This window comes from Chaetura pelagica, unplaced genomic scaffold (assembly GCF_000747805.2).
Source record: "Chaetura pelagica isolate M959 unplaced genomic scaffold, ChaPel_1.0 scaffold159, whole genome shotgun sequence".
In the NCBI taxonomy this organism is placed as follows: Eukaryota; Metazoa; Chordata; class Aves; order Apodiformes; family Apodidae; genus Chaetura; species Chaetura pelagica.
In genome coordinates, this window is record NW_009954555.1 from 2,490,824 (window position 1) to 2,510,211 (window position 19,388).

A 19,388-nucleotide genomic window follows, 5' to 3' on the forward strand; every position below is an offset into this window, starting at 1 on the left:
CCCCTGGGAGACCGGAGGGGCGGGAGGTGCGGGCGCTGCCGCCCGTCCCGCAGCCCCTGGGAAGGCCCCGCACCCCGCGCTGCTCCCAGCCTGCTCGGCTGCTTTATTGACGGAAACCGCGGGGCGCGCTGGATCGCGCCGGGAGCCGGGTGTGCGGCTGAGGGAGGGTCACAGCACATGCTCAGTCCTGTCAGTCCGAGGGCGAAGTTTCTGCGTTCTGCGTGCAGGCTTAGGTCACAGCACAAGCTCAGTGGAAGCTCTCCGAGGTCTCTTCAGACTGCATGTGCCTCCATTTTGAGTTGGTAGAGTGGAAAAGGCAGAGTTTGGTTGTTTGTTTGTTGTTTTTTTTTTTTAGCTGTTAAGTAAAGAGGGTTCAGGAATAACATCTAAACCCACAAGAGCCTGTCATAGTCATGGATGATCCATTCAGCCCCTGCAGGTAGGCTGCATCACTCCGGCCTCCCCGAAACCGTGGTGATTTGTTTTTGTTTTGCTGTTTGTTTGTGACTTCTGGAATGTTGATGGAATCACGTCACGACTGTTGCATGTTGCTCAGGAGCTCGTGGCCGGTGCAGCAGCTCAGGGTGCATGAGGGCAGAGAGCAGGGAATCCGCTGCCTGAGGGGGCACGTAGCAAAGCCTTGAACCCGTGTGGGCTTATTTATTATTCCCCCCCCCCTCCTCCCCATCACCCCCATCCCTCCCTGGTTCGCGCTGCAGTGTTAATTTCGGGCGTGCTGTGTGTGTGCCAAGCTTGTGGCAGGTCTGTGGGGAGCTGCAGAGGGCTCGGCAGGATGCAGCGTTGCCGGGCTGGCGATGAGGAAATGTTTGGGCCTGCAACAGGGTGTTTAGATAAGGTTCCTGAGGGCTGTAGATCAGCAGCCATTGGTTGCTCTGTGGGTGGGTGGTTCTGGGCTCAGTGAGGGGCAGTGATCCTGCTCCTACTTCCTCAAACATTAAAGAGAGAGAAAAAAAAAAAGGCAAGAGTAACCTGCGTGGTTCTGCTCACCTGTCATCAGGTGCAAATCCTACTTATGCAGCTGAAATGCAGCAGAATTGTCTTACGTACGGAGGAGCTTGTCAGATGACAACTTGGTGAGCAACACCCACCTTGCTTGATCGGGCCAGCAAAACATATTTTTAGACTGGTCTGCATAAAATAGAGGACTTGGGCTTTACAGTTTTGTGTAGTGATAGCCTGGTTGCAGCTGGCTTTGAGGTTCTTGTGGGACAGCCATCAGTGACTGGTCACTGCTAAGCACCCATGGGTTTGAGAAGGCTTGGGTGTGTTGAATGGGGCTACACTTGATTCTGCAGGGTGTTCTCAGTGGCAGTAGTGAGAGAACCTGTGCAAAGCTGTTGCTGTTCTGCTGTGGCCCTCTGCCCAGACTCTGTGCTTGCAGAGCTGATCCATGCACCATGGGGGGTGTTACTGAAGGGTAACTTGTTTGTGAGTTGCTGGAGTGGATGGAGTTTGATGGCGAGGGGATGGTTTCTGTTGCTCATAGTGGCATCTCTGGAACTTTATACAGCAGTAGGTTGACTTGTAGCCTTGCACACGTGGTCATTCACCTGTGCACTCTGTGTTACTGTCGCTACCTGCCTCCTCGTGGCAGAAGCTGAGGAATAAACGATTAATTATTTTGCCCATGTTACTGCCACATCTGTATCTGTATGCCATCTCAAGTGTCATTCTCTTTTCCATTTCCTGTTATAGAGCATACAAATCAAGAACCAGTTTAGTATGGGATACTGGTCACTTTTGCCATTGGCTGAAGCATGGTCATGGTAATGATTACAGGGCGCAATTCCCTTGAATTCAGTCTGGCTGAATCACCTTATAGTTGGAAGAGTTGTCTCTGTAGGCCTAGGCTTTAGAAACACTCTTCTTCCTAATAAATCAGCTATTTGAGTATATACAGGAGTATGCTACTCCTCTGCAGGAATACAGGGATGTGACACCTTGTGTCCTTAACAGCTCTTTTAAATGTTGACTGAAAAGCAGAAGAAAATGCATCAAGGGATGGGGAGGCTACAAAGGTGTCTGCTTTATACTGTTTCTCAGTGATAATTTATGCATGCATTTTAAAAATATGTGATAAAAAAACCTTACACCTTGGTTTAAAAAAAGCAACAATAGAAATAGGAAACCAACCTCCACACACCCCACCCTGTCCCCCTTCAAAAAAGCTCCCCCCACAACCCAACAACCAACCAATAAACAAAAATTCCAATAAACAAAAATCCCCCCCCCCCCAAAAAAAATCCCTTATAATCCCCCTCAAAAAAACCCAAAAAACCCAAAACAACAACAAAAAAACCAAACAACCCACGAAAAAAACCTGCAATGAACAAACAAAACCAGAAAAACCCTTGGTGGTAGAAATACTAAGGTTATCTGTCTGCTGTAAGTTATCAGTGGTACTGACAAGATGTTTAGTGTGCTGAGAAGACCCTTTCTCTGTGATCAGACTGCCCAGAGGATTCTCTCCAGTTGAGAGACTGGTGGTAGGTAGGTGGTGTGGTGAGTTCCAGCTCCACTGCAAACACCTCTTTGGTGGTACAAATACATGATGGGAAGCGCTTGAATTTTGTTCTTTGGATGAAGAAATGCTTGCACTTGGTAGTCCTACTTCCCTTTGCTCTGGCTTAATTTTAGCTAGTTTCAAGACTTGAATCAGTAAGATCAGTGGTACTGACAAGATGTTTAGTGTGCTGAGAAGACCCTTTCTCTGTGATCAAACTGCCCAGAGGATTCTCTCCAGTTGAGAGACTGGTGGTAGGTGGTGTGGTGAGTTCCAGCTCCACTGCAAACACCTCTTTGGTGGTACAAATACATGATGGGAAGCGCTTGAATTTTGTTCTTTGGATGAAGAAATGCTTGCACTTGGTAGTCCTACTTCCCTTTGCTCTGGCTTAATTTTAGCTAGTTTCAAGACTTGAATCAGTAAGATTTCCTCTTCCCCTTCCAATTGTTTAGGCTGCAATTTGTTTCAATTAGAGTTTTGTATTTCTAAGTGTGTGACAGAACTAGGGGGATTTTCAAGCTTGTTTCGTGCTTCACATTTTTCATGCTTACCACCTTTAACACGGTGATGTTGCTTCTCCATGTATCTGCTGTTCAAGGAATCTGGAGATTTGCGTTGTCATGCTAAGAGACTGAGTGGTAGTTTGTTGCATCTAACCTTGATGAAGCTTTATGGAAAAATTTGACTACTGGGTTGCTGGCTGGTTCCACTGTCCTGCATATAAACTGTGATTGTGCTGAGGAAATGGGGCTGATGAAGTGTGTGTGTGTGTGTGTGTATGTGTGTGTATATATATACATATAGTGTCTGTTTTAATAGTGAATATTTACTCTGGGAAGTGCAGAGGTGGTGCCTGGCCATTTCAGAAACTGTACAAGCTAAATACTTAAAGCAACATAATTCCATGTTGAAGTTATTTAGATACTTACTTGTCAGTGTAAATGTGGGTGGCAGATAAGTAACATTCTGGTTCTATTAAAGTCAGATGTAGGCCAGATAAAAAACTTTGTATCACGCAAAGGTTTCCATTAAATCAATTTTTTATTTTTTAACTTGTGATTGAAATACTGGTGTCTTCCTTGAAGGTAAACAAATACGGGAAAATAAGTTTTAGAGAGGTGATCAATGAACTCTACAAGCAATATTACCCAGACAGGTAATTCCTGTGTGGAGAGAAATCTGGTTTCTTTGCAGTACCTCCTGTCAGAATGGCTGTACTACAGTCACTTCCATCCTGCCTCTTGAGTAGGGGGCAATACTTCTAAGGACTGTATAGTAATTATTTTTTTTTTCTCATATATGAACCTGATGAAAACTAACGTTGTCTTGGAAAAGCTTTCCCTGTCTGACTCAGTCCTGCAACTACTTCCTTCTCCAAACAGCAGCATGGGTGCAGAGCTCTGAGTGCTCCACTTCAAGGCCTGAGTCTGCAGTCAGCAGGTTTGAGCTTGTACTGAAGGTACAACTGTTAGTACATGTCAGATTGAGCAATCACTAAAAATGTTCCCATGTAAATTCATGTGACTGAAATACAAATTTGTTGTTTGGTTTTGGTTGGGGTTTTTTTTTTTGTGTTTTGGTTTTTTTTGGTGTTTTTTTTTTTCCACTGAGAAAACAAATTTCCTTGTGCATTTTTAAATCATTATCAGAACACACTGTTACAACAGGTTTTAAACAAAACTTAAACTTACTAGAGGCTGGCCATTAGCTAGAATGTTTTGTCTGAGTATTCAGATACTTTATTTGAAATCCATACTTCAAAAAAAAGGTAAAGGCACAAGAGCAGGCTGGACACATTAGATTAACTTGAAGTAAGCTTTTTAATGTAGAAAATAACAGAAAAAGCTAGGAAGCCATTGTTTAATCTGTAAATCGATACCAATCCTCATATAAGGAAAACAAAACAATGTGAGTAACTCACTGTCTTAAAGCAAGAATTGCTGTTCCGTTTGGAAGGGTTGGAGGTGGATCCAATTCTGTTCTTCTTAGGCATCTCCCTCAGGGGTTTGTGGTAGTTGTGGGGTTTTCTGGTTAAGGATTGAGTAACCTACACCTGCTTGTCCCTTTTGTATTTTGAACTGTGTAAGAACATAACATGCATAAGAATGGTGTTCCTGGGTCAAACTGGGAATCCATTTGGCTCAGTATCCAGTCTCCCAACAGTGGCCATAAGCTTGGACAAAGAACAGAGCTGTGATGTATGACAGAGGCGTATTGTGTTTGTGGGCAGTCTATTTTGCATCACTGTGGTGAAATTTTAGGACTTCTTAGTGCTGCAGAGGAGCAAATACTCTTGAGGTTGCTCTTCTATATAGTTAAGTGTCTGCACGGAGCCTGCATAGCATGGGATGAGGAGCATGGCAAGGGAAGGTCTGAGTTTTGTTTTATGGATGCATGGAATAAAACGGAACAGAATGTCCTAGCAAATTAATCTTTTGAGTGTAGTGCCAGTCCTTTTCAAGCCTTGATAAACTATTTCTTAACCAGCTGAAGTTGGAGTGGAGTAATTTTGTTCTCTCCAGTTTTGTCCTTCCAGAGATGGAACAAAATGATCCTTGCCAGATGTTTTTAGAACTACCTCTGAAGAGATTTTTTTTTTTTTTAATATCTTGAGTATTGACCATTTGCATAAAAGGATTTTTTAAAAAAAACCTTTCTTGAGACTTTCCTAACTACCTAAGATTTACATTATTCTTACAGAAATCACAAATACCTAGAAATTGCCTTTAGCATGCCTTCAATTTATGTAACTGATTATCTTGCCAATAATAGTGACTGTTTGGCTACATCAATGTTAAAATGTATAACTGAAATTTATAACCAATTCTGCCTGTAATATATATTTACACACACTTAATCTGGTTTTGGTTTTATTTAGTAAGCCATCAATATTCTTACCACGCTTTGTAAACAAACCCAAATCTCATACGATTGTTTAGTGCTATAGCTTGATATTGCTTATTAAAAACCAAACCCCAACCCCTCCTAACCTCTGTATATCCTAGCTTTAAGCTTTTTTCATCTTTCATCATATAAAAATGACTTTTGCCAACTGTTCTTGTGCACTTCTGTAGCTAACAGTCTGTCCTCGTGCTGTGATGGCTGGATGCACAGTAATCACAGGTCTGGTCTCTGGACCTTCTGGTCTCAATTTCAGAGTCCTGTCCCCTGCTCTGGGCTGGATTCCAGGAGGCTGGGAGCTGCTTGGATAGAGTGTTTCTAGTTTCATTGCTGAAACAAGTTCTACACTGTGAGGTTTGCCTTAGTGTTATGGATGTGGTGCAGTGGGCAGCGGTTTTTAGCAAGTTGGTTTTGAAAACCTTTTTTGGAGAGCTCTGAAGATAATCAGAAAGACTGAAGAGCAGTGTGTGCCTGAGTGATTTGGCTGGTTTAAAAGCCTTTTTCTGTTTAATTTCTAGTTTAATTACAGATCACCTCAGTATACAGAACCAAGAATGATTATGCCAAGAGTGGTGACATGGGTAGCACAGAATGCTGTCCTATATGTGAAGTTGAGGTTGTGGTCTTCTGTTTTAAAAATTAGTGGTAGCATTACATTACTTTCATGTTTTCTGGGCTATTGCTGGCCAGGAGCAGGTGTTTCTAGAAGCTAGTGGAAGTACAGTGTGTGGTGGAAAGCACTGAGTGTGTGGTGACCACAGCAGAAGGAAATTAAACTGTGTCTCTTGCTGAGAACTTGTCTCTTGCTGATGAACTGATGGAGAACATAGTTGGTTCAATGTGATACTGCGGTGGTGCCACCTCCCTCACCCCTGTCTGAGGCATGTCAGTCAGTATAAAAACATGTGCAATTACAGCATAGGATGTTACTTGCTGAACTTAGTTGTAAAAAGGAAAGCATGAAAGAAGCAGTGTCACAGTTTCGGAGATTCCACCCTGTGATTGTACACACAATCCCTGACCTTGAAGGTCCACTGTATGCGTTCAGCCTGTGTAGTTTCTTTCAGAAGTCAGGCTTCCTAGCAGAGACCTTCACTACCTGTGCTGGGTAAAGGACTGACTTGGATTCATGTCAAGGATAGGACAAAGACAGGACAGTACAAAGAAGTGCTGCACAGAAACTTGCAAATGCCTTTTGCCTTTGCCTCCAAACTCTGGCGAGTTATGCTGGGAGTTTCCAGTCTTAAATCCTGGCTGGCTCTGAAAATACTGTAATAGCAGCTGGTGTTGCAAGTCCTGACCCCCAGTTATCCTCAGAGCTGCTCTGGTGTCCTTACTGCAGCTCAGACTCCATCCTGTGGCATGTTCCAGTCCTCAATGGCATTGCAGTGCTGCATAAGCTTCATGGACAGAGGCTTTTGAGTAAAACGTGAGTCTAATGGACAGTAAAGATGAGGTGGGTGATCAACAGAGAAGGTTGAAACTGGATTCTCTATTGGAAATGGTGCAGGAGCTGTTGCTCTCTCAGCTTCCCTTCCTCTCTTTCCTTCTTTCCGAAGCTGATAAATTAAAGCTCTGCAGCACCATGTGCTGTCTCCTGTTCCTTTCTTATCCTCACCCCTGAACTGTCTTCTCTCAGCGCTGCTGCGTTTGGCCTTGAACCTCCAACCTCCCCTGTTGCTTTAGAATGGGAAGGACAAAGCTTTCCTGATCTGAACGTACTCTCTCTTCTCTCCAGACTGATTGGAACAAGCCTCTCTTGGATCAGAGGGTGCTTGTTTTGCCCTGCTCTGCTACAGAAGCTTCTTGCCTTTTTGATATTCAGTTGCAGCTTCCATCTCCTTTCTGACCAGCCCCTGTTTACTTTGCAGAATACAACGTTGTCATGGCAACGGGTTACTTTTCAAAGGGAACATCTTGTCATTATATTTAATCCACTGCAGCTGAAGAGGACTGAAATATTAAGTTGTTGTTGCTATGGATACTGCGTTGTTACATCAGTTTCTTTTGTGTCACATTTCATATACAGTGTTGGGTCCTCTTTTTCCTTTCCCATAGAATAAACACAGAGTGCCACTCCATTATTATTGTAATTGCTCTCCACCAATGTCATTTAGCTTAAAAACCTACAGTGCATTTTAGTTTCCATAGCAAGAATTTTCTTTCCATTTGCAAACCCATTCCTGGGGACGTGGAGACAGTAAAAATTATTTAACAGCTTGTGTGCCCTTGCAGAGCCATCAGCTTTGTGCCCTTTTAATTAAGAAGTGCAATGTAGTGGGATCTGAAAGGGCTTCCTGCACAGCAGCTGGATTCAGCCCAGTCCTTTACCTGTTGGGGCTGGGGCAGGGAGAACCTTTGGGGTCCAAATGTAGTCAGGAAATGGTAAATGAGAGATGAAAAGGCACACAGAAATACTTCTCTTGACACATTGTTTTCCTGTGTGCAATCACAGTTGGAGAGCCCTGTGGAGTTTCCCAGCTGCATGGTTCCCACATGAACCATTTGGACCAGAGGTCCTAGCCAAAGCTTTGTTTTGTTCTTTTCTGATACTTCTAGGATGCTTCAGCATCCTTTAATCAGTCTTGATTCTTAGATGCTTTATTTATCATATTCAGTGTGATGCAACTGAAGAAAAACTGGGAGTTGGGAGATGTGTGGCCTGCTTAGTTTTTCCAAGCTAAACAGAAAATAGCTTAAATTTCTGTTTTAAGTACAAAAACCTACTTGCTGGGTCTTTGGCTGCTGTGAAGCATTGTAGCTGGCAGAAACTGCATAGGCATGTTTGAAGTTTGACTTGCACTGACTAGCACAGATGTGCCTGGGTTTAAAATGAATTTTGGAAAGAAGAGCATCAGGATTTTCCATTGTCAGATTCTCCTTCATTCCTCACAGGGAAAATTCTGACACTTTGTAGCTAAAACAAAAGGTAGCCTGGTATTTAATGTATAACTTTGTAAATACAACATTGAACTTCTAGCTCAGTCCTTTATTTGCATAACCTGGAAACGAGGATCATGTCTTGCAAAAGTAGGAATTGGAGAAAAACATTTTAACATGTTCTCATTTGTTTCAGGAGGCTTTTGGCACCTGTTCTAGAGTGGGTTTGCTTACCAGGAAGGTAGCATTGCATAGACAGCAAGTCATAAGCTTGAGTATTGCAAAAGTTGTGTTTATTCCTGCCTGGCAGGTTCTCCTGTCACGTTGTCTTGGATGAGTTCCATTCAGATCCAGTGTGTAGTTCACCCACGTGTGCACCACTGAACAGCATTTCAGAATGGCCAGGAAGGTGAAGTTTAACTTCACACACAGTATACTTGGAAACTTTGAGGTGGAAATGTTCTTTAAGATATGCAAATGATCATGTAAAACCCTCCAGTAACCTTTTTGACTTCAAATGGTATTTAATGACTTGGATTACCCATTGTTAGCTTTTTTAAGGGCTGGCAGTTTATGATTGTGATTTAAATTTTTAAAGTTTAAAGGAAACTCTCTCAGTCATTGCTTATGATCACTGTGAGCACCAGAGGGTGAATAAGAAACCCTGCAGGGTGGCAGCTTCCTTAGAAAATGATGTCATTCTTCTTGTAGCAGCTAATTGCAAGATGAAGTCAAGCTTGCTGATTCCAGATGAAAGCTGGTGATCTGTTAGGTGCAGGTGTGTGCTCTTCCTTGCCAGTGTGTTGAGACTCACTTAAATGTCTTGTAGTTGTTAAGTGTTAAAATCAAAGGTTTGTCTTGTAACAGCTCCGAATTTTGTTCTCCTTTTTATGAAATATTCAGAATATAAAGGACTGTAAATTCAGAAAGAAATATAAATGCAGAATATAAATTCATTTAAAAATGAATTTAGAGGACAAGAAGAATGTTGATCTTAAGGATATGGAATTTCCTTGGATTTGGTGCTATTTTACAGAAGTCCTGGAGACTTGTTTACATTTCCAGACTAGTAGCTGCTTTCACTATCCCAAATATCACTCAGTTCAGGCACAAGTGCCTGCATAGACTACAAGAGCTGAGTATGTGAGATTGCAGCAGGTTCAACTGTATTCCTTGAGAAATTACTATTTCCAGTAAATAGTTTTGTTTGTGTGCCTTCTTGGTGCTTGTAGTAATATATTTAATAAAGAAAGAGTTAAAGGGCACTCTTCAGTGATAAAAGTTTTATTTATTCTGCTAGTCTGTTCAAAATTTGGGAAGAAAAAATAAATTGTCACGTCAGGTGTGTTATTATGCTTTCTGTTACATGCCTTTAGCTTGTGTTGTTGCCAGGGTAATTGTACTGCAACAAGAAAGAACAGTTTTTTCTTCTACCATGTATGTGATGTTTTAGTAACTTCAGTCAATGGTGTGAGCAGCACAGAGCCCTTCAGAGCATAATTATTGCTACATGGAGGACAGTTCATTTGGAACTTGAAGTCTTTTCTATAAATATCCTTCCAAAATAGTGGAAAAAGACAAGTGCCAGGTATATTATTTAGGAGGAAAGACCTTTTTGCATGAAGTGAATTAAATTCCCTTCTGCAAATGTTACAAGGCAAGTTTTTCCTTGCTTCTGTCTGATGCTATCTGATGTGATTTTAGCAAATGAATGAACAGCAATAAGAATTTTAACTTCTTAAAACAAGAGCTGGATAGTTTTGCATGCGAGATCCAGAGCAACTTGAATGGTTTTCCATGAACTCTGCCTAAAAAAGAGGAGTTGTTTTTTTACCACTACTTGACTGCAAGGCTTTGTTCTTCCAAGATTATTACCCCAAACACTTTTTTTTTTTTTTCAAGACATTTTCTCTTTCAAAATGAAAATGACTACAAAGATGCTAAGGAGGAATGTGGCATTTCCTGTGTGTTAATCTGTAGCATTGTGCTTAGCATGTTAGCTGCAGGATTTTAGGCTTGGTGTTGAAATAAGCAGTTAAAGGAGCATAATACTAGGAAAAGTCAGCTGCTTGGTGGAAGGTGATTCTCTGCATAACAGAGGAGTTCAGAGCGGTAGAGAACTGTGGAGGCTTTTAAAGGGTCTCCTGTGTTGCATGAGACCTAAAGCACAAAGCAGGGAGATGTGTCCCCTCATCAGCTGCCCAGTGCTTTCCTGCTGCTGTGAGGGCAGATCACACCATTCTCCACTTCAGCCACTTCCCTAAGAATTCCAGACTCCCTGTTGATTTTTTTTTGCCATTTTCACTGTGGCCTCTCATACACCCTAGCATATCCTTTCTTATTTTCTTAATAATGCATTCATTTTGCCTGTCTTCCATTTCCACTGGAAGTGTAATGACAAACTATACACAATATAATTTTAAATTTCATTAGTTGTAATTCTTTTTTCTAACTGTTTTTTTTTTTCCTTTCATATTAGGAGGCTCAACAGTACCCAGGGTGAAATCAGAGTTGGACCCAGCCATCAGGTAAGGGATTTTGTTTGTATTTTAATATCCAGAGGAAATGCTTTTGCCACTTAATCTGCTAAGAGGACATTTATTTAAATTGAATGCATTCAAACAGGATTAGTGTTTTTTAGATTTATAGTGAGTTAATGAGATGTTTGTATGTCAAATGTTGATATGTTAATGATTTTGGTAGAAGTGCTGTTGATTTACTTATAGAATAGGATTGAAGGAATCTGAGCAACTATGGGAAATGAAGGAAAAATCCCAGCTATTATTAGGCACATTCTAGAGTTAGAAATGAATACATTCTCAGTTGGCTTTCACTAAACAATATTTTTAATAAACTATAAAAATATAACTTGGTGGTGTTTCCAGCTATATTCAGATACTTTAATATTCATAGTAAAATTTTCAAGTTGGCAGTATGTTGTCTATATCAATAGCTCAACAGTTAGTGAAAGTGAAGGTATGGAACCTTTAGTAACATTCTTAAGGATGTTTTGCATTTAGAGGGAGAAACTTCTTGGCAATTAAACCTGTAGTAATCTATTCACTAGTCATAATAAGAGTACTGTAAATGATACCTTCAAAACAACTTCTGTCTGAAATTGTAATCTAATATTTTGGCAGGAATTAGTCACCTGTGCTGTAAGGTTTAATTATCAGATGCATTTATGGTGGGGGGAAAAAGGTAGGGAGAAAGTCCACTGATTTAGAATCCTGTTAATTTTTGCTTTCTTATTATTTTAAACTTCCATTGTTCTTTGACTCATTTGCTGAGCATCTGTGCTTCTGACAAATGTCATCACTAAGATGATGTGTTCTCATCCTGTTAATTAGTATATGGTGTTATCTTAAGAGATATGAATGGTTGATTGGAGGCTATGGTAGGAAGTCAGACTGAAGATGATATCTGCTGTTTTCTGTTCTGTAGTTTGATTCATTCTATGGGAAGTGTAGAAATAGTCTCCTGCATAGTGGACTTGAGCTGAGGGAAAATAGGCACAGTTTCCTGTGGATGTAGCAGAATCTGGAAACAACCCTGAGGTCCCAGCTATCTCATCCCATGGCAGGAGATGACTGAAGATACTAATTGGGTCTCTGGATACAGTGGAATACTTATTTAGTGGCAGAGTTCATTACACTGAGCCATCTCAGAAAACTTGTTTCTCTTCAGATTTTTAATTACTTACTGAGGAGTTAATTTTAAACTTTGTGTCTACTCCACAGAGTTTTTTACTGACTTAAAATGGTACACACATGGTAGCCATATTCTTGCCATCTTTCATATTAATGTGTTCTACAAGTATGGTTAAGTCTGGCAAGCAGGAGTTGTAACAGCATCTTCCTGACAAATGAGAACTGTCTGTCTCTTTGAGGATAAATTGTCCAGCAGTGTTTGACTTCTGTGCAAGGAAGGACCACATATGCAGTACAACGTGGTTTGCTTACAAGCTGTGGTATTTCTGCAGACTTGCTTGCACTTGGTCTGTACACAGAAGGGCCTGGCTGGTGGTGGACTGAGAGCTGCTGTTGACTCTGCATAGTTGTCAGAAAATGAGCTGCTCTTCTGAAAGGTGGAGGCCTGGGTAGAGTCAATAGATTGGGGCTTGGTGACCCAGTTTTCTCTGTCTGAAGCTTGGATCAAATAGCTTCACCACCTGCTGTCTGAATGTCTACATCTGCAAACTTACATTATTCCAGAGACTTTACAAACTTTGTTATTAGGAACACTTGTGCATCCTCCTAAAATCCTTAACAACTCTGTCTGTATGAACTCTTCCTTTTTTTTTTTTATTTCCTAGGCTAAACTTCCTGATCTGCAGCCATTTCCTTCCCCAGATGGTGACACAGTGACACAGCATGAAGAACTTGTGTGGATGCCAGGAGTCAATGACTGTGACTTACTAATGTACCTTAGGGCAGCAAGGTAATTGCAGCCAAGACACTACCAAGGTCTTCAGGATGCTGTGGTGGGGCTTTGGGCTGCCCTGGGTGTGCAGTTGGCTGTGGTCACTCCTTCCTGTTCTGTGTTGGTGTACCAGGGATATCAACCAGATGGGCTGAACTATTTAGTTTGAGGCAAGAATGCTCTGATTTGATCACAGAGAGTCTTTCTGTTGACTGTGGCTTTTGGATTGAAAATGCAAAGCCAGCAGTATGTGCTAGTGGGATAGGAAGAACATGGTTTGTGTACCATGGAAGAAGGGGAGTGACTGCTCTGAGTTACAGCATTGGTTTCCTTTAGAACCTAAGGGTTTTTTTGAATGAGCTCTAGTTTGCATTTCAGCTTCATATAAATCTTTGGCATGCCTGGTAGACTAATCAGGTGCACTAGTGAGCCTCATAATAATTTGGAGTATGAGTAAATTACTTGTAATTTGCAAGAATTCAGAGATGTGGGGAATCTGCAGTTTGAGTCAGTTTTCAAACATACTGAAAGCAAGATGACAACAACAGGTTTGCTGTCTCTGGTGAGACTCTGATCTCATGTCTGGAGGCTATATCTTCCATAATCCTGATCAGGCTTTGGTTCTACTGCAGTGCAGATTTTTAATTGACAAAATCTACTTAGACAGGATTTTAGTTTTGAATTAGTTATTCCATATGCTGAGGTGACTCAGGTTTGCATAACAAATAGCAGTGTTTGTGTTACTTGTTTCCACAGTATTACAAGGCCTTGAAATTTGTGTAACTAAGGTGCAAATATACTGTTTGTGTATTGCATGATGTGTGTATGGAGCAGCTGAGTAACTTAAACTTTTTTCCCCTCCAACTGTGAAGGAGCATGGCAGCTTTTGCAGGCATGTGTGATGGAGGATCCACAGAAGATGGTTGTGTTGCAGCCTCCCGTGATGACACTACACTTAATGCACTCAATACAGTAAGTACACAGAACAAGGTATGGAAGAACAGTCCTTCCATTCATTTCTGGACTACTTACACCATAGAGGGCATCCAATATTTAGCAAGCGAAATAGATCTTTGGGATCACAATATGGGTGAGATAGTAGCCCAGAATATCATAACTTCCTCTCAAATGCCAACTAGTTTCCAAAAACGTAACCATCAGATCTTCAAGGACAAACTTTTAGGTGGTGACTTTAAGATGCCAATCAGTGAATGTTCTGTATGGAAGCTGCTCAGATCAAGTACACCAGCTGGAATTGTTACTTATCCAGCTGACACCTGACTTGGCTATTGGTCCTTTCATTCAGTCCAGCTACTTATTACCTAGAAGGAAAATAGATAATGCCCTCAGATGTTTAGTGACCTCTTAGGAATTTTCTTGGTGGTCACTATTTTTCACTGCTATTGTCATGACTTCCCCTTCCCCTCAACATCATAATATACAACAGCAGGACTTACCCTGTGATGACCTAATGGCTCTTGAGCAGTCCTTATGCTTAGGTGATGTTTGATTTATTCATGCTTCAGAAATCTACTCTGTGGACTATTACTGTTGGTCACAATTTTTAGAAACCAGTTAAGATTCTTTCCTTGTTTGTTTTGACTTTTGGTAGAAAAGTGTTTTCTTATGGATGTTGTGTCACGTGGGATATTTTTAGGAACCTACTTTTCTGACTAAGCTAAAAATGCTTAGATAGTTAATTTGTTGTCCTGACAAAATGGTGCCTTTTTAATCTTTTTGTTCATTATCTATCTAAAACTTATCAGATTTATCTGATAAATAATTTGTGCAAATCTTACCCTGCTCTAAGTTGTGGTTCTGTTTAGAAATTACCATGTACAACCCAGAAGATGAATGTTAAAAAAAATTGGTATGGTATGATTTCTTATTATGGAAATCCAATAAACTTCAGAGCAGTACTTTATATAAATCAGTCTTGACAAGCTCCTTTGCTAGTGTTTTATTTATGTAATAACAGATGCTGTAGCCCCCAGAATGATTTATTGTTAATTATACCAGATAGAAATGAAGATCATGGAAGGGACAATACAACATATATTATCAGCTCATTGAAATGATTATTCACTTAATGTTCCAGGTAAATTTTAACTCCTTTGTTTGGGTGTTGGGATTTGATCCCACATTTGTCATTGTAACCCTCAGGAAGGAAGTAAAGTTGGCATTTGGAGTTTGTTGCCCTCCTCGTGAGTGTTGCTGTTGTGCTGAGGGGTGTGGAGAAGGATGTTCTAGTTCTGGAGGTCTTTCACCACAATATTTTTAGGTGGAGAGGAGCTTTTCTATTCCTCTGCTGTAGAACCAGATAACAGAATTTGGCTGGCTTGCTGAAGTTAGCTGTTTTTTGTGCTTTGTTTAAATATTCATGAGCAAAGATTGTTTGATGTGTGAGACCTTAAAATATCGGTCATGTAAAACGAAAACAGGCATATTCAGTGCAGCTTTATTCTTCCAGTTTCATAATTGACAATAAGGCATGAAGCCACTTTTTTTTGGTGTAATGTTAGGGGATGGAAACACTTTTTTTTTTTCATACCTACCCAGTTCCTCATATCTTTTGAGCTGGAGAACCATGTGGCTTTGAGGCAGAACTTTTCCTAATCAGTGAAAAGGGAAATGGAAATGCTGGTTTGAGTTACTCCCAAGCCTTGTTTAGGCTCACTATGGACAAGATTATTGCATCCTGAGAGCCAGCATGGCTGGTGTGAAAGTTTTATAATTAATACACTGCCTTTTTAGTGCCTTTGGGCTTTGAATGTGGGGAAACATCAGGTTTTAATCATCAGAATACCATCAAAAAGCCCTGCAAAACACTGTTGTGGGGTTTTTAAAAATTTATTTCTTCCAAGCTAATTGAAATTTGGAAATCAATTGAAAACCTTAGGATTAACTCCTTTCAAAGTCAGGCTAGTTCAGTTACCTTATTTTGCTTAGCATTCATTATTTGCAAGTGCATTACCCACTCTAATGGCACGTTCAGTGTGGGAAAGCATCTGACACACCATTTGTTCTCCTCCAGAGAAGGAAGAAAAGTCTTGTGCAAGTGTTGTGTTTTGTTTGTTTTTTTTTTCAAATGGCCAATTGTGGTGCCAGTGTGGATAAATTTCTTCTGTAACGTGCAGTTGGTGGGTAACCTGGACCATCTGTAATGCTGATGGGGAACATGGGAAGGAGTTTTAATTTTCAAATGAAAATGGCAATGGAAAACAAGTGTTTACATGGACTTGTATCACAGCGGTAGTAATCAGAAGGACCTTATGGAAACTTGTTACATAGCTTACTACATACACACAAAAGCCAATGTTCTGTTAGTATGTCTTCATAGGAATAATTTTCTTGTTTTCACAGGTGTTTTCCTCAGTGTTTTTCTTCCTTTTCTTCTCCCACCCTCACAACTTTGGCTACTGTCAGGATTGTATAGGAGGATTTTGGCATGATTGTTTTAGATGTACTAAGGATCTGCAAAGGCTTTGTGGGTGGCCTTTTGACAGTATTCTGCTTATGAAAGCTTTAAGGTGACCTCCCAACGTGGTGCTGTTGTGGCTCTGTTAATTTTCCAAAGCAAACCATGTGCCACTTGTGGGGTGTTGTCAAGGAACATCATTTCACATGTGTAGGACAACTAGGGAATGGCTGAGTTAGCACAACTGAGGAGGTTTCTCCCTTGTAGAAGCTGATGCTCTAGATCTGACAATCCATGGAAAGAACATTAATATGGTGAACATTAAACATAAGTATAGTAACTCCTGCTGGCAATCACTGTGGAGTAAGAGTTGAGGTAAATCTTGGTGTAGTTTCCTCTCCTCCCTTCCTCCAATTTCTTTGTCCTTCAGAGCTCTGATTTAGTATCAGATCTGCTTTAAGATCCTTTTTGTGCTCCATACTAATGCAAAGCCAGAAACTCATGACCTCTCTTCACCTTTGCTGCTTTTGACCTGTGCCTGCTGTTCAGAGTTTCTGCAGTCCTTTTCTCAGGGAATCCAGGTCAAGCAAGAGTTAAATTACTTCTTCATTCTCAGTATTTTAAGAAGTTCCAGAATAACAATTCCTTCCCAGTGTCCTGCCATACCCACTGTTCTGATTCAAGAGTAAGTGTGAGCATCAGTTATAAAAACCTGGAAAAGAAGCTGGAAGTGACAGTGTGCAAGCTCAGCATGCAAGGGTGAATCTCAGAGGTTTTCATCCTTTTGGTCCGTATGTTATTTTTGCTGAGGAAATCAAAGAGCCAGCAACTCTGTCCTCATGTGGGAAGAAAACACCACCGCTAAAGCTGGTGTACTGCTACATGCAAGAAAGAGAAAACAATCATATGCTAATATTGTATAAATCTCTTCAGTAGTAGCATTGTTCTGACTTCTCCTAACACTTTATTGCATGGGAATATGTCACTATGAGTGACAAACATGACAGTGTAATATCAGCTTAAGGAAATTCAGTTCTAAGTAAGATGTCATCCAGACAAATTACTCCCTGTTTTAACTTGCCCTTAGACCAGATTTTCTTGTTCATTAACTACAGACAAGGTTGAAAGCATAAGAAATTATTTAAATATATGTTAGCATTTCTTATTATTACTAGTTTTCCTTTTGGATGAATCTTAATTAACAGCTACTCTCATGGTTCAAATGAGGTAGCACAGCACTTCAGGGGCCATCACTCTCTGCCTGGGCGTGTTGCAAGATGAAGCCACTTTGAGTGTATAAGGCAGTTTTGCCACTTTATATTTTTCATTCATCCTTATCCTTGCTCTTAGGGGAAAAACTTCAGCACATTATTTGTAAGATGAGTCAGAAACTATTGAAATGGACTGATAAAAAGGGCCAAGAGTGACTGCCATGGCTATTTTTAAAAAGGAATTTGGAGTATTTTGAAAAAAAAAAAAAGACCAAGGAAAAAAAAATGTTTTTTTTAAAAAATGCTGTTGCAAGTTTTGGGAGGTATTTGGGAAGTTCTTGTCCTGGATGCTTAAAGAGCACTAGCCATGCCTGTTGTGTTGACCCCACCAAACCAGGTGGCACAGGGAGCTCCCTCTGCTATCCTGTGATTTTGCAGCTGGACTCTGAGCAGTTGGGCAGGGTCCTGGCAGTGCCAGGGTGTGAGGAGTGGGTGTCACACAAGCATCTGGCTTTTTGCTCTCCGTTGTTATCATCTTAATGTAGCAATTGGTTATTTAGAAGCTTAAGATAGATTAGAAGTGGGGAAAAGAGATGGAAGTTAATTTTTGATTTTTTTTTTAATATTTTTTTTTTTTCCAGCACATTGAGGACTGATTTCTATATTCAGGCTGTCAGATCCCACAAATCAGATATTTTAAAAGGCAGATCTAGTGGTAATTTTCTCTTGTAGTAGCTTACTGATTTCTGTCACCTTCTCTTCTAGTTAGTTTCAAATTCTGTTGCAGGCCAAGCTGTGTCAACTCGTTGCAAAACAAAATTTCCCAGTTAGCTGTGACAGGATGTTGGTAAAAACGATTGTTGGGCAGAGTCTTTCTGTGGCTAGTTTGGGTTCAAGGTTCCATTGTCCTTGGGCAGCAGAGGGAGCTCAGCAAAGTCCTTTCATTGTCTGAGAGGGCAAGGGCAGTATGTTGTTTTTTTTCTCTGATCCAGATTTAGTGTGTTGCAGCAGGTGGGGAGGAGGTAATATTTCTAAGAGGAGGGGGGAAGGAAATTCCTGGAATTAAAGAGCTTTTGGGCCTAGTGTCTTGCTGGGTATCAGACACTGTTGATAATCAAATCTTGCCATTTTAGAGGAAAAGCACTTTGAAGAATGGTGTAAATTTGAAAGCAGATTTTGCTGTTTCCCCCAATGAGATATATTTATGGAGCATATTCCATTTGATAGTAGAGCAGGATGGTCTTTTGCTATGAAGAGTATCTGCATTAAACTGGAATTTGTCAGCTCTGTGACTGAAAGAAGTGGCCTGAATTAAATATTTTTATTAAATTAGGTGCTTGGATTAGAGTAATTACCCTAAAAGACCTCACTGCTCAAGCTGCATGGCAGTCATTCTCATTCTGTTTTTCATTTTCCTTGTTGTCTCTTTCCTTCTTTCTGCTCTTTATTTTCTACCTTCTTAAACACACTACAGTTTTACTGGGTACCTTGACCATTGTCCCCTCCAGTGAGAGGAGCAAATCCCTCATTAAGAATTACAATGTTCTTAAGCCTGCACAGATTACAATAGCTGGTGCTTAAATAGGGATGTTCTGTAAATATTGTCTGTGCACAAATTCCATGGTTTTACAGATCCACTGCAGTATCTTGGTTGCTAGCAGTGGAAAATGTCTTTTGGCTCATCTGTATTACTTGAGTATTAAAATGCTCTTGCAATAATGGTGGTATTTATGGCATGTTTGTATCTTTGTGCCCTGACAAGTGGTGTGATTTGTGCTGGAGGAGCCAGCACTCGAACGTGGAGAGCTCCAGGTGTCCCTTGTGGGGACTCCAGGTGGGAGGTGTCCCTGCCCATGCAGGGGGTTGGATCTAGATGATCTTTAAGGTCCCTCCCGACCCAAGCCACTCTATGAACTGAATTCCAGTCCTGCCCTGTCAATGCTGGACATGACTGCATCCCCACTGAAGTGTCTTCTGGTCACACCATCCCTTCTGTATTCATTGGCTTTTCTGGGTCGATTTCAAAGCG

General features: G+C 40.9%; 1 protein-coding gene across 1 annotated transcript in view; it reads left to right on the forward strand.

Moving 5' to 3' along the window:
- Positions 1-19,388, forward strand: part of RERE (arginine-glutamic acid dipeptide (RE) repeats) — a 151,711-nt gene that overhangs the window by 55,540 nt on the left and 76,783 nt on the right. Inside the window, 3 exon segments of the mRNA XM_010005252.1 lie at positions 10,788-10,836; positions 12,624-12,748; positions 13,603-13,702. Of these exon segments, the coding sequence (XP_010003554.1) occupies positions 10,788-10,836; positions 12,624-12,748; positions 13,603-13,702 (274 nt within the window).